Source organism: Lepidochelys kempii, chromosome 7 (genome assembly GCF_965140285.1).
Source record: "Lepidochelys kempii isolate rLepKem1 chromosome 7, rLepKem1.hap1, whole genome shotgun sequence".
NCBI lineage: Eukaryota > Metazoa > Chordata > Testudines > Cheloniidae > Lepidochelys > Lepidochelys kempii.
Window position 1 is genome coordinate 29,771,207 of NC_136386.1, and position 21,684 is coordinate 29,792,890.

The 21,684-nt window shown below is 59.4% G+C and overlaps 1 protein-coding gene across 4 annotated transcripts in view; it reads right to left on the reverse strand.

The window, feature by feature from the left end:
* Positions 1–4,550: 4,550 nt before the first annotated feature.
* The window catches only part of PACS1 (phosphofurin acidic cluster sorting protein 1), a 104,294-nt gene continuing 87,160 nt past the window's right edge, over positions 4,551–21,684 (reverse strand). For all 4 annotated transcript variants that reach the window (XM_073351604.2, XM_073351606.2, XM_073351603.2 and 1 more), the window contains 9 exons: positions 17,790–17,944; positions 17,123–17,233; positions 16,425–16,527; positions 15,828–15,870; positions 14,412–14,454; positions 13,225–13,360; positions 12,017–12,243; positions 8,584–8,703; positions 4,551–8,140 (listed from right to left, as the gene is read on the reverse strand). In XM_073351604.2, the coding sequence (XP_073207705.2) occupies positions 8,028–8,140; positions 8,584–8,703; positions 12,017–12,243; positions 13,225–13,360; positions 14,412–14,454; positions 15,828–15,870; positions 16,425–16,527; positions 17,123–17,233; positions 17,790–17,944 (1,051 nt within the window). In that variant the 3' untranslated portion in view covers positions 4,551–8,027. The remainder of the gene's footprint in view (positions 8,141–8,583; positions 8,704–12,016; positions 12,244–13,224; positions 13,361–14,411; positions 14,455–15,827; positions 15,871–16,424; positions 16,528–17,122; positions 17,234–17,789; positions 17,945–21,684) is intronic.

Genomic DNA, 21,684 nt, shown 5'->3' on the forward strand with positions numbered 1-21,684 from the left:
GCAGGTGGAGTCTGCCCCTGCCTCTGCCATCGAGTTCCTGTGGGCTGCTGGGCCAGTCACTTCATCCAGACTTTAGTGATCACTAATGGTGTGGTGTTCGTTCTCTGGCCGTGTGGCTTGAGCCCCTGGGGTCTGATCTGCAGAAGTGCCGAGCACTCACCGCTGCACCAGAAGTCCACGGGAGCTGAGCTTTGCACACACAAATGCCAAGTAATGCTGAACCAGGCGCTAGCTGTCTCCAGTGGGCACTCCAAATTAGTGGCAATTTTTGCCTTTCATCTGTCTGGGCCTCAGCTTGCCCTGTGGTACACAGGGATAATACCCCCCTCTCACCTCAGCAGGGTCTTGGGAAGACAAATTAATGTGCACGGATCTCGGGTTCCCTTCTGGGCTCTGAAGAGGTGGGTACTTCAGTGGGCACAGACTTCTGCCTCATCCCCTCCAAACTGCCCCAGGCCTGTCTCTTTCCCAGCCTTGGGTCATCATCCCCCTACCATTCTTCTCAGCGAGCCAGACCCAGGCTCTAGTTATCAGACTTCCTTTCCTAGTCCCCGTCACAACCCACAGCCCCTGGTTGCATTTTCATTTGCCCCAGCATGGTGGCATCAAAAGCAGGAGTCATAACCCTGTGGTGCCAGGCTAGGCCAGTCCAAGTCCCAGTCTTCATCCTCCCAGCCTCAGCCTCCTCCCGACCACCCCAGCTCATTGGGCCAGTGTACTACTTCCTGCTCTCTACCCCACCCCCGCTCCAACTCTTGGCCCCCTCTGCATTTGAATCAGGCAGCTTCCTCCTCTGTGGTGTCTGGGCAGACAGGTGCGGGAGCAGGGAGGTCATGGAGAGCACACGAAAGACAGGGCCCCTGCTCTCAATTCCAGCACCCAGCCTGCAGCAGCCCAGAGCAGCAATTATGGGGAAAGCCCTGCACCCCCAGGCTGGAGCCTGCTCAGGGTGGACTGAATCTGCCCAGAATGTAGCTGGAAAGCTTCTAGCAAGTTTACTGTGCAAACTGCAATTCTTCAAAGGTTTATAACCTGGCCAAATTTGGGCAGACTTCGAAGGGATGGCAGAAAGCACAGCCCTGGCACACAGGCCAGCCCCTGGCCACATTTCACCATGCAGAGTTCCTCTCCAGTTCCATCCTAGCCCTACTGCAACCCCATAGCACCCCATGTACTCCAATGAAACCACTCTCACCTGGTCTCTAACGACCCCCTCTCAGCCAAAGCTCAGAACCAGTACTCCATCCTCATCACCCTTCAACACCATTGGCCATGCGCCTCTTCTTGAAATCTTGTCCTCTCCTGGTTCCCCTCCTAACTCTCTAATCATTCCTTTAGTTTGTCCTTCAGAAGATCCCCCCCACCCCACCTCTCCTGCTTTCTGTGGGCAATAGGGCTCTGCCCTTGGTCCTCTTCTCTCCTCCCTCTTCCCCTTAGTTCTGGGTAATCTCATCCGCAAACACAAATCTCAGCTACCATCTGTATGCTGCTGACTCACAGATCTGCCTCTCTGCTCCAGACCTGTCTCCTCCTGTCCACACTGAAATCCCAGCCTGTCTCTGCCATCACTTTGTGGCTGTCTAGCTCAACATGGCTAAAACAGAGTTTGCTACCCCCTCCCTGCTACCTCCTTGGTCAGTCACTGAGGACCCCATCACCATCTAGTCTAGGGGAGGGCAAACTATGGCCCGCGAGCCACATCCAGCCTGTAAGACCATTTAACCCAGCCCTCAGCTCCCGCTGGGGAGCGGGGTCAGGAGTTTGCCCCACTCCAGCCGGAGAGCAGGTTCAGAGGTTTGCCCCTCTCCGTGCAGCTCCCAAGAAGCAGCCGCCATGACCCCGCTCCAGTTCCCACGTAGTACGCAGAGGCATGGCAAGATGGCTCTGCGCACTGCCCTGTCCGCAGGCACTGCCCCGCAGCTCCCATTGGCCATGGTTCCCAGCCAATGGGAGCTGCAGGGGTGGCATCTGTGGACGGGGCAGCGCACAGAGCCGCCTGGGCGCGCCTCAGAGCCAGAGGGGGGACATGCTTCTGGGAGCTGCTTGCTGTAAGCGCCGCCCAGAGCCTGCACCCGAGCCTCCCTGTGCCCCAACAGCCTGTCCCATCTGATCCACCTCCCACCCTCTGAACCCCTCAGTCCCAGCCCAGAGCCCCCTCCTGCACCCCAAACCCCTCATTCCCAGCCCCACCCCAGAGCCCTCACCCCCCCACCCCGAACTCCTCATGTTTGGCTCCATCCCAGAGCCCACACCCCAGCTGGAGCCCTCACACCCCTCCTCTGTACCTAACCCGCCTGCCCCAGCCCTGATCACCCTACCACCCTCCGAACCCCTCGGTCCCAGCCTGGAGCTCCCTCCTGCATCCCAACCCCCTCATGCCCCCACACACCCTGAAACTCCTTATTTCTGGCCCCATCCCAGAGCCCGCACCCCCAGCCGGAGCCCTCATTCCCCTCCCGCACCCCAGCCCAATTTCATGAGTATTCATGGCCTGCCATACCATTTCCATACCCCAGTGTGGCCCAGGCCAAAAAGTTTGCCCATCCCTGATCTAGTCTGACCTCATGTACAGCACAAATTTCACCGTTTTCACCAGAGAATTTCACCGTTAACCCTGTATTCAGCCCAATCACTTGTGTTTGACTAAAGCCTCTTCCAGAAAGGGGTACAGTCTGGATTTGAAGACACCAAGAGATTACGAATCCACCACTCACTCCGTTAATCAGCCTCTGGTTCCTTATTTCTAATGTGTCTGCCTTCAGCTTCCAGCCATTGGTTCTTGTTCTGCTTTTCTCTGCTAGGTTAAAGAACCCTTTAGTTCCCAGTGTCTTCTCCCAGGAAGGTGTTTATATCCCATAACCAAGTCACCTCTCAATCACAGACTGAGCTCTAAATCCTCAGGCGGGTATTTTCTCCAGCCCGCTAGATTTTTTTGCGGCTCTTTTTTGCATCCTCTGCAATTATTCAACATCCTTTTCAAAATGTGGTCCCAAGAACTGGACGCACTGTTACAGGGTGGGTCTCACCAGTGCCATAGACACAGTAAAATCCCCTCCCTGCTCCTACTCATGCCATGGGTCGCACTGGCCTGTTCTGCCACAGCATTGGTTTGTCCACTCTGCTCCCATGCTCGCCGCTGTCCAGGATACAGTTGTGTGTGTGTGTACGTGTGCATGGGAGCGAAGATCTAGGCCTCTGGCTGCAGTGGCTAGGGACAGTTACATCCCTGATGTAGCTTCCTGAACTTCAGTGGCATTGCTGGTGCACCCAGCAGGGTGTTTATAGAGCTAGTTGCCAACGGTGAAAGCAGTTTCTTGTCCCCACAGCTGCATTGTTGGCACCCAGGTAGTTTGTCTCTCTGGCAGCCCCCTATTCACAGGCAGGGGGCTAGTGTGATGGTGGAATGAGCCAGGATGCAGGGCCCAAACTGGCAGCCCCTAGGCCCAGCTGGTGCTGCTGCTGCTCTGAGCTGGGACAATGCAGGCTGCAGCCGCTCCATGGGTGTTTTTCCATACAAGGCCTGGCAGGCGGCATGGTCTGGCTGGGGGTGGGTTGCCACTGTATGGTGAGAGCGGCAGGCTCTCTCCCCCAGGGTGTGTGTGTGTGTGTGTGTGGGGAGGGGGGCATGTCTCTCTCTCTGGCCCAGTGGGAGCATTTCCCCTCAGCAATTCTCCACTGCAGCCAAGTTTGAGCGATCCCCTTGAGCAGTCCCGGGCCACAGAGCTGAGGCCCAGCCCATCCTGCCTCCCTCACAGTAGTACCACAGGCTCTTCGCCAGGCAGCCGCAGCCCTAAGGCAACAGACCCCAGCAGGAGGATGGTTCTTGAATGGTGTAGTGTGGGGGGGGGGGTTGGCAGGCCAGGGCCATCACACTGACTGGGGCAGGGCACTAGGGGTGAGGCAGCACCCCCTAGCTTGAATTACAGCAGCAACCGAATGTCTGGCTCCCATCATAGAGGCTTCACAGTTTCATAGAATCATAGAATATCCAGGTTGGAAGGGACCTCAGGAGATCATCTAGTCCAACCCCCTGCTCAAAGAAGGACCAATGCCCAATTGTTTTTGTCCCAGATCCCTAAATGGCCCCTTCAAAGATTGAACTCACACCCCTGGGTTGAGCAGGCCAATGCTCAAACCACTGAGCTATCCCTCCCCCTATTTCAATGGCTTCCAGAACACCCCCCCCCCCGGTCTAAAATGGTTCCAGCACCCTAGGGAAGGGGCTTCGTCATTCTGCTGGAGTCGGCGTGACCCTGCAATTCCAGCCTCCTCCTGGCCTCTCCCAGCAGGGGGCAGCAGTGGGAGGGGTGGGAGTCTCTTGTGAGCATGTGTCCATTAGGGTCTAACAGACAATGGCCCACGTCACACAGCATATGTCTACACTGCAATCAAACACCCGCAGCTGGCCTATCTTAGCTGACTTGGGCTCACAGGGCTCCGGCTGCAACAGAACCCAGGAGTCCTGGCTCCCAGCTCTGACCCCCTGTGGACTGGGGAGCCCCCTGCAGGGTTCAGGCTGAACAGACAAGCTGATTAAATAAAGAAATGCCTTCTAAGAAATAACCACAGTTTATTTAATGAAAAAACTCCAAAAAAAGGGGGGGGGGACAACAGCTCCCCCAATAAAATGTGTCAAATACAACAGGGGTCTCTCCCCAACCCCAGACAATGATCCCAATGTGGACGGTGTGCGCAAACCAAACGGGAGAGGTACTCACTTACACACACCAGGGGGCTATGTACACAGTGCCCTGTGTGCCCAGCCAGCACCATGCGCGGGGATGGGGGACAGATCGAGATTCCCAGCCCACATAGGCCCTGTGGGCTGGACCAGGCGCCTTCCGGCCCCCATGTACTGGACCACAGTCCTGCTGGGTGCTCGTGCAGCTCCGGCCTGAAGCCAGAGCTCACTGGGGCTGCACACAGCTGAGGGAGTGCAGGGAGTTTCTGGAGTGATTTGTGGGGGCACAGATTGAGATGGGGACCCCACCAGCTCTCATGGAGATTGGGGTGGCCAAGAATGTTCTGACGACTCTGGCCATGGAAGTGTGTGTAGGGATCATGTGGGCCTGGGGTGCCTGGTGGTAGGGCAGCTCCCTCCACCCCACAGCAGCCAGCCCAGCCTGTGGGGACACCGGAGCTTTGTTGAGGTCTCCTGGGGGCTCTGGAGTGCCTCAGAGCCCTAGCCTAGTGCGCAGGCCTGGGAGACACCCCCCACCCAGCCCGCTGACTCTCCCGCCGTCCCCAGCCCGATGCAGCTGCCAGGCTCGGAGCACAGAGGGACAGGGAGCCCTGGAGAGAGCCAGCACTGAACAGGCCACGTTGGAATGCAAAAGGCAGAGAACGCCGAGCAAACATGAGACCCCTCTGCGGGGCCAGCTCTGGCTGCAGCTCTTTGTGCTTGGGAGAAACTGCAACGTGGGGGCCAGGCTGCAGCGAGTGAGACCAGAAGATGGACGGGACACACTCGGTCAGCAGGGAGCAGCTGGCCTGCAGGGACTTGCAGTGAGACACCTGTCTGCACTGGCAATTCGGCTTGGGATGTCTGGCCCCCCAAGCACCAGTTCGCAGCTTGCCCAGGCCACCTGAGCAACCCTCAAAGGAATTGCCACATCCAGGTGACTGACCCACCGTGCAGGCAAGCGCTGGTACGGACACTTGCTACCCGGCTCTCTCACTCGCAGTGACTCAGACACAGGGACCGTCCTGCAGCTTCCCTGTGACTGCAGGGGTGGCAATGGGGCAGCTACTGTCTCAGCCAGCAAATAAACAGCTTCCCAGGGAAGCCAGGCAGGCCTATGAGTGCCACCTGTCACAGCCGAGTGACCTTCCTCCCCACCCAGCCAGGCCGGCCTGGAGGGCAATGAGAAATCAATGGAGGCAGCGGGGCACGTGGTGTTTGTGTGTTGGGAGGGAGGAGGGGAAGGGAGACGGGCTCTGCCAAGGTTCAGCTGGCTTTATTGCTAGCAGGTAGGTGGGGGAGATCGTCTGGATTCTCATGCCCTCTCCTGCCCGCTGCATGGAGCGGTCGGGGCTGAGTGCTGGGGGAAATAGGGGGGCTGGGATGCCAGAGGGCTGGACTGTGGCTCCCACCTGCTCTTTAAGACCCCCACACACCCTGAAAGTGGGGGTGTCTATTGGCAGAGGCACTCCAGGCCCATCAGAATGAGGCTCAGGGAGGCCCCTTTCTGATAATTGTGTCTCTTTCAGAGCTGGGGTACGGGGTGTCCTGCTCATGGTCCGTGTGGACCTCGCACATGGCACAGGCAGGATCCACAGGGCCCAGGACTCAGCAGTGACCAATGGGAATTATTGGACACATTCATGGACCCACTGGACCACGCTTGCATGGACTGCGAGTCCCTGCCAGATGTGTGGGGAGAAAAGAGCGGAGCTCACAGTGAGCCTGTGTGGGAAAATCCAACCACTTAGCTGCTGCCTGCTGGGGGGAGGGGGTCAGAAAGACAACAGCTGGGGGTGGGAGAAGCAGCCCAAATATGAGGCTCAGTTTAAGGGGGGTTCGTAATGAAGGTGCTGGCTTGAGATGGAGTGGGAGGGATGAAGTGCAGCCAGGAGTGAAATTGGCATGGGATGGCCAGATGCCGCTTCCTAGCTCCTGCCACACCTGGGTGCTAGAGAACAGGGTCGGGAACTCAGTGCTGTGAGGGGCTCAGGGCAGCTGGGACTGGGACCCAGTTGCCTGCTGCTTCACTCTTAAAAGCCCATCTGTGGACTATACCCCCCCCTCCCCCAGCTACACATAGGGTCTCTGTCTGCCATGCTCAGAGCTGTAATAAACTGGGCCAACCCCAGTGACCTGGTCCCTACTGAACCAACCTACTCTGCCCGTAGCTGGCCTGGGGCTGGCCCCTGTTGGGAGCAGACTACATTTGGGTTGCAGGCTTTGGGGAAAGAGACACCAGCTGAAGCATGGCAGCCGACACAGCCGGGGGCTTTCTAACCAACCGCTGGCAGCATGGGGCAGGGAGGAGCTCAGCCAGCAGCGGAGCATGGGATGGGGGGAAGGGGGCAGTGGGAAAGCCAAGCCTGCAGTGACTCAAGAGCTGGCTGTTTACTGTCCTGTGGTGCCTGGCAAGGCAGCGTGATGTGGCAAAGGTGACTGACGTGGGGCGGGGGGGCACTGATGAACTGGGGCAGGGATAAATTTAAGCAACTCGGTCTTGGCAACCATTTAGGATAGAAACAAACAAGTGCCCAGGGGATGGTTACACACAGCTGGAAGTCCGAGCATGCCCCTGCCCCAGGCCAGGCAAGGCAGACACCCCTCCCCCCACCTCCAAACACTCATCCCTGGCTTCACCAGCAAGGGGCCCCCCTCATGGGCTCACCTTCCACCAGGACACAAAGCCATCAGAGCAGCAGCATCACACACCAGGGCTTTCCTCCGCTTGTGAACAGCAGGGGCCACGCTGCCTGGAGTGCAGTGGCCCTCGACATCAGTGAGTGCCCACTGCCTACAGGAGGGGGCAGGCTGTGCTGGAAGGGGCCCCCTGTGCCCACATGCTATGCCGGGGCAGACAGCTGTGGGCACCCAGCCTGTGGCCTGGCTGCTTGTGCTTTTGGAGAAGGGCTACAGACGGGGATGAGGGGTGTATGGGCCACAGGCGAGGGCAAAGCCACTGGCCAGCTGTGCCAGGCAAGAACCTTCTCACACACTAAGCACTCCCGGGCCTGTCCTGGGAGTCACAGCTGCTCCAGGCTGGACGGGGGAGTGTGTCTGGGGCCGGCTGGGGTCCCTCCCCACTGGGCACTAGGACCCAATGCGGTGCACACTCCCACCCACACGCGCGCGCGCACGCATAAGGAAGCGGTCGGTGGCAGCTGGAGACAAAGCTGGTGATAGGGGGATGACAGGTTGGCACTGGGGTGCTCCCTCCTCCAGCCCTCCCAGTGCAGAACATACCAACACAGTTACGCAAGGAGGGTGGGATGTAGCCAAAGAGGCTTCCCACTGGTTGAGGGTTCGGCCAGGCTGGTGGGTGCGGCCCGGCAGCAGGGCGGCGCTGTCACGCCGGCTTCGAGCCAAAGAGTCCGACAGGGAAGTGTTTGACGTGCGTGGGCCACTGCGCGGCCAGCTGGAAAAACTTGATGTCGCTCCACTCCACCCCGTCGATGGACACTGCGAAGGAACGAGGGAGGTTAGAGCAGGGCCTAGGCAGCTGGCTCGTGGTGCAGAGTGAGGCCTGGGGCATCTAGCCCCTGCTGAGCTACAGCTCTGAGGGTCCTATGCCCCTAACCTACCTATGCTTCCCCCACAGGATGGCAAGTAACACTGCCCCAACCCTGGAACTGAACAAACAGACTGGATAATTCCCACCTGCCTCCCCAACATTGGTGCTGCAGGGTGGTTGTTAAAAAAGCTGCCCCACCCCAGAAGTGGCTGCATTTCAACGCTGGACAAGAGACCTCTGGATCAACAGCTGCCTCGCCTCAGAGCTGGTTGCATCTCAACATCCCTCTATAAATATCCCTGCGCCCCCACCCAGAGGTGAGAGATGAGGGACCCCTGTATAACCAGCTGCTTTGCCCCAGAGGTAGCTGCACTGCAGAGGCAGGCCTTACCTTTCAGCATGGTTTGCTGCTGCTTGGCAGAGCAGATTAGCCGGCTGATGCCCTCAATCACCTGGCTCTTGGAATCCACTTCCTTTTCTTTGGGTTTCTTACTCAGAAAGATGGTGGGGACTGGAACGAGAGGCAGGGGAGCCGGGATTAGCGTGCGCTCAGCAGAAGCCTTTAGATGGCGGTGCTGAGGGGAGGGCAGCTGGGTGAGAGGTAAGATGTGGCATCCCCAAGGCTGGTGGTCACACATGGACCCAGCCTCGCCCCAAGTCCTGCCGTGGAAGGATGGAGGAACTGGCAGCCACTCTGCCCCATGGGCTGGGAATGGCTGAGGGAGAACGCTCCCTGCTGGGTGCAATTCGAGCACTGGCTGTTAGAAGTACCTTGGGGCCCTGTGCTCAGCCTCCCAGAGTCTCTGAGGGGTCAGTTGGGAGCCCACACGGGTGCTAGTGGGTCATATATAGCTCTCAAAGCACTTCTAGAGTCTGTGCCCCATCGCGTGTGTTTCGCGGGGGTTGAGGCACGGGGGGTAGTGATGCGCCCAAGGTCACGCCGCGAGCAGCAGAGCCAGACCCAGGAGTCCGGGGCCCCATCTACTGCACCCCAATTTGTTTCTTAGGGCAGTGACTCAAACCTGGCTCGATTCTGGCTCCCAGCTCAGAGGATAACAGCTGGTAGCAGGGGGGGCTGGACACCCTGTGACCAGGGGACAGCTCTAGAGAGGGGGCTGGAAGCTGGAGTTGGCCAAAGGGGCCTCACCTGACTCCTTCCTGCCGAGCTCCAGACTTGGGGCATGGCCCCGCACTACAGCAGCACCAGCAGCAGCAAGGGATAGGCCACTTTCCTGGGCTAGGTCTGGCCAGGGAGACGCTGTCCCAGCCCAGAGCTGCCAGGAGGGCTGTGGGGGGAGCAGAACTTGCCCTGGGAGCCAGAACAGCACTGAGCTCAGGGCCCCATGCAGAGATCCTGGGAAAGCCCCATAGAGACACACAGCTGCACACCACCACCCCACAGCCATGGCCCCACTGTGAGTCAGCGATGAAATGGGGAAAGAACCCAGGAGTCCTGGCTCCCAGGCTCCCGCTCTTCATCGCAACAAAGCCCTCTGGCCAAGGTGGGAGGGGCATTTCAAGGCCCTGTAGTGGTTAATTCAGCGGGCTGGGGGCCCAACACAGCCCTGCAGGCCAAAGCCCTGCCCCTATCTCCAGCTCCACAGAGCTGAGGCCCATTTCCCAGGCGGGGTGCCCTATGTTCCTGGCTGAGCCCGAGATCAAGGACAGACAGGTTTTGCCTGGGGCGAGAACAGTCTCTGGTCTGGATTGTAAACCCTGAACTTCTGGAGCTGCCCCCACAGCGGGGAGCCCTGGGGTTCATCTGGCCCTTCCCCAGCCCCAGGTTGGGGAAGGGAGCCTTTCTGCCAACACTGATGCATGGCAAAGATGGATTAAATTGTACTCGAGCAGGCAAGGGCCGGAGAGCGTGGACTGAGCCCCCAGACCAAGCCGCCCCATCACTCAGGCAGGGCCCCCAGGCCATGGCCTGCCCAGCCAGCCTGGGGCGAACGCCTTCCCTCTTGACTGACAGGCGGCAAGTGCCCGCCCATCTGCGCAGTGGGAAAACTACCAGAGCTGCACTTTCAGCGAGCCTGAGGCCGGAAGGACATTGTGAGCCTCCAGCCTGACCCCTGTCTCGCCCGGCCCAGGGAGCCCGCCTCAGCACTGGGCTGGAGCGGAGCTTTTACAGAGAGACGTGCTGCCTGGACTGGGAGTCGGCTGGAGAACCTCCCCACCACCACCCCGGGGCAGTTTTTCCAACGGTGAATCCCCCTCCCTGTTAAACACTGGCCCCTCAGTTCCAGGCTGAATGTGTCGGGCCTCACTCCCAGCCCTTGGCCTGCGTCTGTGCCATTAAAGAGCTTTAGCTTATCAACATGGTCAAGAGGCAACTCAGTCCTGGGTCTGAGTACCACCTCCTTCCTACGGGGCCTCTCCATTCCTGGCAGCCTGAAGCCACGACAGCTGGTTCGGTACCATCCTCTGCTGGTCCCTGCAGACCAACAGCTCCTCGGACCCACCCAGAAGACGCATCATCCGGCCAAGAGCTGCTTCCTGCAATTCTGCCACCAGCTCCCCTTCCAGCGCCCACACACAGGCATCACCAGCTGAACTCAGCAGGTGTGCCCTGCAGTCCAAATCTGCCTGCCAGAAGTAGCTAGCGGCTGCTGAGCTCCAGTCCTCTCCAATACTTTTCCGCGGGTCACTCAGCCTACCTATCGTGTTTTCAGAATTCCTCTAGCCCCATATTTGGAGGGACTGTAAGGACATTCCCAGGAAGAAAACCCCAGGCACTATTGGGCTCTTGAATGTAGCAGAGAAGGTGGAATGAGAACCAAGGGGTGGGAGCTAAAGCCAGACCCATTCACGCTGGAAATGAGGCACCAACATTCCCAGTGTGGGGGATTAACCATCAGGGGGGATTCCCCATGGCTCGGTGTCTCCAAATCCAGCCTGGCTGCCTTTTGGGCAGATGCTTTCAACAAACCCACGCGCCGAGGCTCAGTGCAGGAGGTCACCCCTGGGAGTGGGGTGACGTTCTCTGGCCTGGGCCATCCAGGTCAGACCAGATGATCTAAAGGACGCTTCCGGCCTTAGTGTCTATGAACGCACTGTCCGAAAGCTCCTCCCCACCCACAGAAGTACTGGTAGCTGTGAGTGAGTCTCCTGCGAACCGCCTCAGGCCACGCTCCTGCCAGGGACTAGACGGCGTGCACGTTCCATTTCTCGCCATCGGCCGCAGTGACAAAGGCAGAATCCAGTGCCCAGTGTGAAGGAGCAGGGGCCTGTTCAGACAGTCTCCCAGTGACACCCCCGCTCAGTCAGCTCCTCCAGCGCACGGGGTGAACAAGGGGGCTGGGAAAGACGTGGCAATAGCACAGCTGCCAATGATAGAGAGTGGGGAGGGAGGGGCACATTTACCAATGCCTAGCTGCCTCCTGCAGAGGGAAGGCGGAGCTGGGTTGCAAATAGCAGCACCTTGCAGGCTTAGCCCCGGGCAGCCTGCAGAGGGCAGCGTCCTGAGGGCACAGCCTTGCCTCTTGCAGCCCCTTGGCATTTTTTGTGGGGAGAAGAGGGGCTGGCAGAGCCCCTAGCCCAGAGGAGGTACAGAATGGGCTTCCCCCTTAGCTAGCAGGATTTCTCTGGGGCAAGATGGGGGTCCACACCCAGGGCCTAGCCAGTCCGCTGCCCCTAGCATGTCCAAGGAATGCCCATTCTGGACAGTTAGTGCCAATTCCGGAGACGACACATGGACACGGTTCCATGGGGCCAGATTGGAGGCAGCACCCCTAGAGGGGAAAGGCCCCAGCTCCCCATTCCCCACCCCCTCAGAGTGGGCCAGTGCTACCAGCCTGATGCCCGTCCAACCCCCGCACACCCACCTTTCTTGTTCTTCTCTTTGGTGACGACCGTCATGGCCATGGTCCCCGAGGGCTGGCTCTCCCCGCCGCTGGGCAGCCGCGACACCTGCACCGAGCGGAAGACACTCTTGAGGGTGTTCTTGGAGCTGGCGTCTCGCTTCTCGCCCTCCTTCCGGCGCTCTGTGGGATGGGCGAGCCAGTAGTCCACCTGCAGGCCAATGACGTCTCCATAGGGGCTGCTGGGGGACCTGGGGACAGTGGGGAAGCATCAGCAGCAGCTGGGCAGAGCAGGGGTTCACCCCCCAGGGGCAGGACAGTACCAGCCACATCACAGAGATGGGGAAACTGAGACATGGGAGGGCCCTGCCCAAAGGCCTATAACAAGTCAGTGGCAGAGCTGGAAGAGAACCCAGGAGTTCTGGCTCCCAGTGCCAGGATACTGGGGGCCCAGCAGAGCAAACAGATCTGAAATTCGATGCCAGAATCCTGGGCTGATGGCTCCTGGAGGATCCCAGTGCCCCCTGCAAACAGTAACTAACTCAGATACCTTCGGGAGTCAAGTGAACACCAGCCTGCTTTGCCGAGGGCACAGGAAGCACAGAGGTAGTGTGACTCGACCCAGAATTAGGTACAGAGCCTAGGTCCCCCTCTTCTAACCCACTAGACTGCACGCCCCTCCCAGATCCAGGGACAGAACCCAGGAGTCCTTACTTCCCATGTCCTTGCACTAGCTCAGAGTGAGCCCCTGATGCAGGACTCAAGATGACTGCCCCACCCTGCATGGGTGGAGGTACGGGGGCACCAGCCACTCAAGGGCACTCAGAGGGAAGGGGTCTGCCAGCACCAGTGGCTCCAAGAGCTGGACAGCCCCGTCCCCACGATGGCAGAGGCTATTACTGAGCACATGCCCCGACGGGCAGGAAGGCTGGAACAGGCACAGACAGAGAACCAGTCTACCGGGATGGCCTCGCACACAACCAGGCACCCAGATGCCAGGGTTCCCCCAGCTGCTGCTGACTCCCCGTGTGGCTCAGCTTGTCCCTTCCCCTACCCAGGCCTCATTCTCCCCAGCTGGAACATGGCAGCTACGATCTGCCCTGCGGGACGCCCAGTCACAGCCCCGCCCCAGTGTGCTAGGCCCTGTACACACACGGATGGTACCAATCTGCCCGCCGGGGCATGAGGTTCCTCATTAACGACCATGGGGCCGGTGGCCAAGGCTGCCTCACCCCACGACAGCGAGCCCACTGCTCATGGACGGCGAGGATGGGGGGGTGGCGCAGACGTCCTTCACCAGGCCAGAGGAAGAGGGGGGTGACGTGGAGGGAACTGTCAGGCTGACCACGGGCATATCGTCTCCATCTCCTGCCGAGAGAGCAGAGGGGGCAGCCGGGGTGAGGCAGGTTCTGGGCTGTGCCACTCAGACTAATTTCTCCATGGGAAGCCCCAGACCTCCTGGTTCCCCACAGGGCACCTCGGCCTCCCACAGGGGCTCCCTGCTCCCCTGGGGGCATCCTGGCCTCCCCAGGCGCTTCCCAGCCTCCCCATAGTGGTTCTGTGGCAGGCACCAAGTCCCCGATGCTGGTGCATTCCTCTTCCCTGGGTTCTCGTCTCCGGCCGTGACCCACTTGGAGCAGGCCCAGGCCCTGTTGTAGGTGTCTCAGCTGGGCCCCTACCCATTCTGCTGGGCTGGCGGGAGATGAGCTCACTACTGCCACCAGCCTCCCAGTCACTCCTGTGGCGTGAGAGCTCCCAGGCCCTTTTCAGCGGAGGACTTGGGGATGGGGGCACTCTGGGGGTACCAGGCCAATGAGCGTCCTGAGCCACGAGGCGCTGTCGCCTCCATGGGCAGGTTCCACAGCCCTAGTGCCTCCCCTTCAACGCTTGAACTCTTGCACTGCGTCATCCCCCTGCTCCCCAGCCCATACGGATTCAGCCCCCAGCCTCCCTGCGGGGATCCGACCGTCACGCCCTGTCCAGCCGGAGTGAGAGGTGAACAAGCCGAGCAGCAGCCTGGAGCTGGAGGGGAGGGGAATCCCAGGGGCAGACCCCGTTGCTTGGACAACTCCCCACTCCAGCGGCGGCAGGGGGCAGTAAAAGCCCAGCTGGAAGCAGGCCCGTTGGGCTGAGGTTGGGTTGTGGGCGGAGGGTGAGAAGAGGGAGGATGGAGGGGGGATGGGTGGGAGGGGAGGGTGTCTCAGCCCGAGGGGACCTCACCCTGCCTTTAACCAACCATGGTTCCTGGCCCAGCTGATTGCAGAGGGAGCCCTGGGCCTGTCCAGCTCTGCACAGAGCCTAAGAGCAGCTCAGGGAGGCGGGAACTGTGCCCCTGGACTCCCGACGTGGCACCAGCTCTGAGGCTGCGAGTCCCAGCCGGCCTGGACCCAGCCGGGGGCCGGCCTCACAGGGAACGTACCTGTGGCTGCAGGGGAATCTTCGATGAGGCCCACTTTAACCACCTGCAACGGGGAGACAGAGATCAGTAATTCAGGCCGGGCTGCCAGCCCGTCCAGGAGAAGACATTTGAGCCTGCTCCTCCGGGAGACCCAGAGCTGCAGTGCCAAGATTGCCGTTAACCCTTCCCACACCATGGGGAAAGGACTCACATCCCCACTTGCGCTCCACGAGCTCCATGCAGAAATCTAGGTGGGCGGGACCCCCCAGGATCATTGCATCAGGGCTGCCCCCATCCCAAGCACCAGCCACCCCTGGGGTGATAGTGAGTGGGGGATGCCCTCTCCCAGCCGACATCCCAGTGCCCAAAGCAATGGCAGCCTCACCCCCTAAGACATTGCAGTGGGGTGTTTACAATGGAAGGGCAAGTGCTCGGAAAGTATCCAGACAACAGTGAATTCCTCCAGGCAATGGGGGCTGCCCTCCCACTTTGTTCCTTCTATCAGAGAGTGTCACTCAGCTGATGCCCCAGGAGACTCTATGCAGAGCCAGACTATAGCAGAAGCATTATCCCATTTTACAGATGGGGAAACTGAGGCACAGAGCGGGGAAGTGACTTGCCCAAGGCACCCAGCAGGCTGGGTGGCAGAGCTGGGAATGGAACCCAGGATTCCTCACTCCCAGGCCAGTTCTCTCTCCGCTAGGTGGCAGTGAAGGGCTGGAAACACTAACTCCAGTCCTCTAAGCAGACCTCTATGGGGAAGGACACAGCAGAGAGGCTCTGATCACTGTTGATTATTCCCAAGGTTTAACCCTCGCAGGCCCATGCCCCTGGAAGAGGCCCAGCCCTGGCACGTCTCTCCTCTGGGCAGCCTGGGCTGAGGCCCTCAGTTTCGGCCAGCCTGGCTCAGGGCCCAGCGAGCTCGGAGCAGCAGTCCTAGTGCTCTATGGGGAGAAGGGGCTCTTGTGCGGAAGGCACTGCATTCCCTGCTCAGCGGGGGGATGGCGCCCACTGGTGGCCAGCAGAGCTCATGCCCCTCTCAGCTGCTGCAGTGAGTCTGGGGCTGAGCAGTGTGATCCAGGCCCTCTGGGTGTCGGAGACGCAATGTGGCTGGCACACCCCGGAGAGCCTGGCTCTGGAGAGGTTTTGTCTGCGTGGATCCCATGACAGCAGGAGAAGCATCGAGAGTTACCTACTTACTAGGGAGGGGGATTAACCCCTGGAAGAACTGACCCAGGGCCAGGGCAGGGATTCTCCAGACCCTGGGGGGTTAATTCCAGCCTGCTTTAGCCCCAACACTGATGGGCTGGAAGCAGGGAGCCCTACCCTGGGTGAGGCAGGGCTCAAACTGGAGGGTCACAATGGGTCTTGCCCCACCCCAGCGGCACAGCGGTATTCCTGGGCCCTCACTGGAGGGGCCCCAGGGGGCAGCCTTACCCCAATGAAAGGAATGAACTTCTGGTAGGAGTCTTCATCCGGGCTGTGGGGAGAGGAAGAGACAGCTCTTAGGGTCTGGTGGGCGATGGGCCGGGGCCCAGCAGGCATGGAATGCCTCACCCTGGATACACGAGGGGCATCCAAAGCTCGCCAGGCTCAACGACCGCCCCCACCCCTGCCCCACCACGTTAATGACAGTGACCACAGCACATCTCCCGCCTGCTGAGGAAGGTAAGTTCCCATCCCCATGCCAGAGGGGCTGGGATACAAAGGGAACTGGTGCTCCAGAAACACACCCAGATTCGGGGCAGCTTTGAGAGAGGTGGAAAGAAGGCAAGGCACAGAGAGGCCACACACTGAGTAGTGGCCGAGCCAGGACCAGAACCCAGGCATCCTGGCTCCTAGCTGCCTGCTCTAATCACCAGTCCTCACTCCCGTTCCCACTCCCAGAACAGGGACCAGAACCCAGGAGTCCCAATCCCAGCCCCCTTCTCAGTGATCTTTAACAGCTTTGCTATCCCAACTGAAAGGGTCTTTTGGGTGCCTGTAACGTGCGACCAGCCCCTGTCGCAGGAGAGTCGCCCGGGCGACACTTACAACTTATGCTTGCAAGTCAGCATGGCCTCGGCCACAGGCAGCTGGTGGGTCACGCTGGCTCCACCCACATACTGCACGATGCGGCCCACCACATCGAACGGCTCTGGGGGCAGAGGGGAGAGAGGGATGTGACCAGCAATCCCCACAGAGCCTGCTCCCTGACTCCTTGTCCCCGAGCCCGCAGCAGGGGTGAGCTGCACAGCAGAGCCAGGATGCCCCCCGCTGACTGAGTGGCAGCAGAGGAGAGGGTGCTCTCGTCACAGAGGGGAATGGGGTGTGTGGGTCAGAGAGGATTCTGCCCCAGGCAGGGGCGGCTGAGGGAGAAAGCAGGTGGCCAGGCCTCTGGCTTGGCTGCAAGGCTGGAGGGCCAGAGCTTACGCTGCAGTAGGAAGGGGGCAGGACACATTCTCACACAGAGCTCCCCCTGGCCCCACTGGAGACTGCCTCCCGCACTGCTCACCGGGCTGGAGCTGTGACCCCTTCAGTAACCCCTGGTGCTGGGGGCAGGCCCCAGGGAATAAACCAGGGCTCAGGAAGGAACTGGCCACATCCCAACAGCCAGGCCCGCCACATCCCACAGACCGTGCCTAGCTCTGGCTGCTCCCTCGCTAGCCCCTGGGGAACAGCGACCCACAGCCCTCCCTGTCCAACGGCATGAGGGCCATGGACACAGTGCTCGGAGCTGCATGGCCCCTCACCTGTCCCGGGGGGCTCGGCCCTGCCGAACAGCTCCCTCCAGGTAGAGTCCAGGAACGTGCAGCTGTACCTGCTGTCCACCGAGCCCAGGTACTTGGCTACGGGATGGGAGCCTGTGGAGGAGAGAAAGGGGGGTGCTGCTGTAGTGCCTTCGGGGGGGGAGGTTCTTAGCTGTGTACTACAGTGCCTGCAGGAGGGGTCCTTCAGCCGGGTGCTTCCTGTTACCCTGCTCCTCTGAAAGCAGCCTTCCGCAGGGCCCTGTGACAGGAGCCATGGTCTAGCTGTCCCATGGATGCCACACCCCAGGCTCCCACCCCATCCTGGGCCTTTACCCAGATCCATGGCAATGCAGAGGCTGGGCTGCCTGGGACCCCTTTCGCAGCTGCTGTGTTGGTATCCCCACCAAGAGGCGGCCTGCTGGAGCTCAAGCCACCAGCAGGGCTAGCTCTTGGCTCGGCCCCTGGGGGCACCCGCTACAGACCCAGGCGTGCTTTGCTCAGCCACCCTTCTGTGCACCCCTGGGTGTCAGCGTGGGACCCCCCACCCATGGCATCGCCACACGAACAGGGAGAGGCTAGAACAAGGCCTGCACCGACAGCCGCACTCTGGCTGCAGGGGGGTCAAGCAGGACTCGCGCCAGCTGGGCGGAGTCTGGGCAGAGGCGCCTACCCAGCGGGACGATGAGGAACCGCATGTAGCTAAGCCAGTCTGGGGTCTTGTTCGCCAGCTGCTTCACAAAGAAACGGAGGATGGCACTGAGGTAACTCTGCCCCCCCACAGCCACCACCTTCACGGGCCGCGGCACGGAGGAGTTGCAGTTGCAGCTGGAAAAGAAAGGACAATGGGAATGTGTGCACTTATTGCGCCCTTCTGCCTGCAGGGTACGACGCTAAATCACGCTAGGCAGCGAGCCCTCGCCTGGCACTGAGACATGACCAACTCTAGGTTGGGGCACGGGGGCTCTTTATACAGGGATCCCTCATCCTGTGGTGAGATGCAGCCAGCTCTGGGGTGGGACCCAGGGGCCATTTATACAGGAGTCCCTTGGCCAGCGAGGAAGACAATGGATGCCCCTCCCCATTCACTGTGGTAGGCAGTACAGGCAATGAGGGCTGCTGTTCCTTCCAGGCACCGAGTTGATGAGCGACTGCTATCTCCGGCACTGCTGTGCCCAGCTGTAATTACCATGCCAGGAAGCAGGCCGTAAATCCCAGCAGAGTGCTCCAGCAGGACTCGCAGATGAAAAGCTTTGCCCTGAGCAGGGCAGCAGACCGTGGAGCAGTGACGTCAGCAACCCACCAGCTAGACAGAGCAGCTGCCGCCCGCACTGAGGAAGGTCTCCTCTGAGGGAGGAGCCAGCAGAGCCTGGCATTGCTGCTCTCTGCCACATGGAGCATCCTGGGGGGCCTGATGCCGCTCCAGCCGCTCTCAGCCCTGGGACCCATGGTGCCCCACTGAGCTGTGGAGGTGGCTCTCAGAGCAGCTCCCGATGGGTTGGCCCCCCTGCCAGGCCCAGCGCATGTGCTCAGGACCAAGGACCCCTCCAGCATTGCTAAAGCCCAGCATGTCCATGGGCCTGGCGCCCTACAGCCCAGCCCAGCGCTGCGTCTCTAGCAGCTGATCTAGGGCAGCTGCAGTTAAATGTGCCACACAACGGCCACCACTAGAGGGCACCAGAGAACCACCAACTTCCTTTAGGCAGCTAATAGGGCCAAAGCAAGGAGCTACCACATGGCTTTGGGACAGCCTGTCCCCCAGGCAACAGAAAAGATCAGTGCTACAGTGCAGTGTCATGGGCCCTCCCGGCTACACCATCCTAGACCCCCCCTTGCTCTAGTCCGCTCCCTGTATTTCACTAGCACTGCTTCCTTTTTCACCAGCATGCAACTGCTGATGCAAGAGCCTTCTCCTCTGCAGTTGCTCCCCATCTCACCTGCCCGAGCTGACAGCGTCTCCTCTCCCCTTGGCTTAGGCCTCTGCCTCTCCCCTCCCCTCCTCTGTCAAGCAGAACAATGCTATACCTCTTCCTCCAGGAGCGCAAGTCGCTGCAGGCGTTGCCAGCCAGCCTCCAAGCCATCAGTACTCAAATCCCCCTTCATGGGGGCCACCAGATTCAAGGCCTGGACCACAGGTAAGAGTGATTTTGCTGGAAGCTGTAACCACTGGGGCTGCAGTGGATTCTGCAATAGCAGTATCAGGTCCACAGCCTGCAATAGCAGGATCAGGTCTTGATGGCCCAGAGGGCCACTTCTAATCCTATGTCCAAATGCAGAGGGCAGAGATGTTCACACTCACACAGGTTGTCCTCTCCCCGGGAAAGGAGCGTGGGCCCAGGTTTCCCCTTCAGACAGACCCCCCGTGGGGGAGGGCTGCAGGCTGACAGATGTGGGTGATCTGCAGAGGCAAGCGATGGGCTTCCAGCCTTTCTTGCATTTTTCTGATCTAACCAGCCAGGTTTGCTTTCGGCACCTATCCCTGCAGGATCTGATGCACAAAGGCAGGTGGGAGAAACAAACTTTCATTTATCTACTTCAGAAGAAAGTGAAGTCGGAGCGTTCCTGGAGGTCTCCGTGGGTGTGCCGGGAGATTGGGAGCTCACTCCCCTTTGGTGAAGGGAGGAGGTGGAACTATTAGGAAAGAACATTTCTCCCAGCTGTCTGTAGAACAGTGGTTCTCAGACTTTTGTACTGGTGACATAGCAAGCTTCTGAGTGCAACCCCCCTTATAAATTAAAAACACTTTTAAATATCTTTAACACCATTATAAATGCAGGAGGCAAAGTGGGATTTGGGGTGGAGGCTGACAGTTTGCGACCCCCTCTGTAATAACCTCGTGACCCCCTGAGGAGTCCCGACCCCCAGTTTGAGAACCCCCGCTGTAGAGCATCTAAGGCCTTGTCTACACTATGGGGGGAGACTGATCTAAGTTACGCGTTGAAGTACTTAGATCTACTTTACCGCGGGGTCCACACTATGCGATGTTGATGGGAGACGCTCTCCTGTCGACTCCCCTTGTGATTCTCATTCAGGTGGAGTTCAGGAATTGACGGGAGAGCGGTCAAGACCCGATAAATTGACCGCCCACGCATCAATCCCCCGGTAAGTGTAGACAAACCCCAAGTTGCAGGTGTTACTACGTCCTGCCTGTCTGACTCAGCCTGCCCCTTTCTTGGTACCTGGACTCGTAATTCTTTTCCTAGCTCTCCAGGTGCCCACAGAGTCTCCTGGAGAGAGACAAGGCTGATGGGACCTGACTTTCTAACAAGCACATTTCGGCTTGTTTTTTTTAGGGGAATCTTTCATACCTTTCTACATCTTAAATAAGTCCCAAGCTCCTGTCTCTCTGCCATGCAGGCAGAAGGAGAGATGGCTCTATGGAACAGTTAGCCGTCTGCATTACAATCGGCTCACCTGAAAACAACCTCAGGGAACAGACAGCATTTTAAAGTGTGGAGATGGGCAGAAAGAGTGGGTAAAAATAGCCTGGCTGCATCCCCAGCCAGCTGCTGCTGAGTCACAGCCGCAGAGGTCAGGGAAAGGCCCGCATACCTGCACTGCTGGCAGCGTCTGCAGAGCACCTCTAGCTGCAGGGAAGCAGCCCAGTGGCGGATCCGCTGGCAATGCACGACCTGGGTTAGGAGCAGAGCCGGCTGGGGCGCAGTGGGGATTGCAGACTGTAGGCAAGGCCTAGGCGGCTCCACTTGTGCATGAAGCAGGCTGGGGTTTGTCCCTCAGATACCACAATATTCAGAGTCATAGGCAAGAGAACCATGGAAAGACTCCAGCCCTCACATCCCTGCACTATGAATGAAGTATCTTACACATCTGTGGCAGCCTTCACCCTGCAGGCCCCTGCTGTGCTATACATGAATCATCCACTACTGGAATGCAGACTTCTCTGGGGTGGAACACAGCAGCTATTACATTGAGATAGTTCATCTAGCAGTGAAATGCAGCCAGCTCTGGAGAGAGATGGGGGAGGGAGTTATACAGGGAATGCTTGCCCAGCAATGAAATGCCTCTGGGGTGGGGCAAGGGGCGATTTGTAGAGGGACCTCTTGCTGAGGGGTGAGATGCAACCAGCTCTGGTGTGGAACACAGCAGCCGTTTGACAGCTTAGAGCACATAAAGTGAAGCAGCCAGGGATGTTTTAAACGGGTGGAATATAATTACCATGCTGGACTCTGGGCAGGACCCTGGGGGCTAACGGACAGGAACATTATATGGTCAGGAAGCCCTTGAATGAACACAAGTGGCCAGGATCTTGGTTTTATTTCCCATCTGAAAACGGCATCTCAAGTGGCACAGGACTAGCATCACCCTGGGGCCGTGGTTCAATCCTGGATCCGAACGAACGATCCCCTATTGGATCAACAGCCCTTCCTCCTACTTTACCACACTGCCAACTACCGCTCAGTCACTGGCACCAGGACTAGCCTGGAGGAGAGCACCCCCTGCTCAGTCCCCCACCCAGCTCCCTGCAGCACAGCTCCTCCTAGTGCCATGCTGGGGTGTTGGGGCCTGCATTGACTGTGAGGGAAGAGCACCCCCAATTGAGCTCCTGC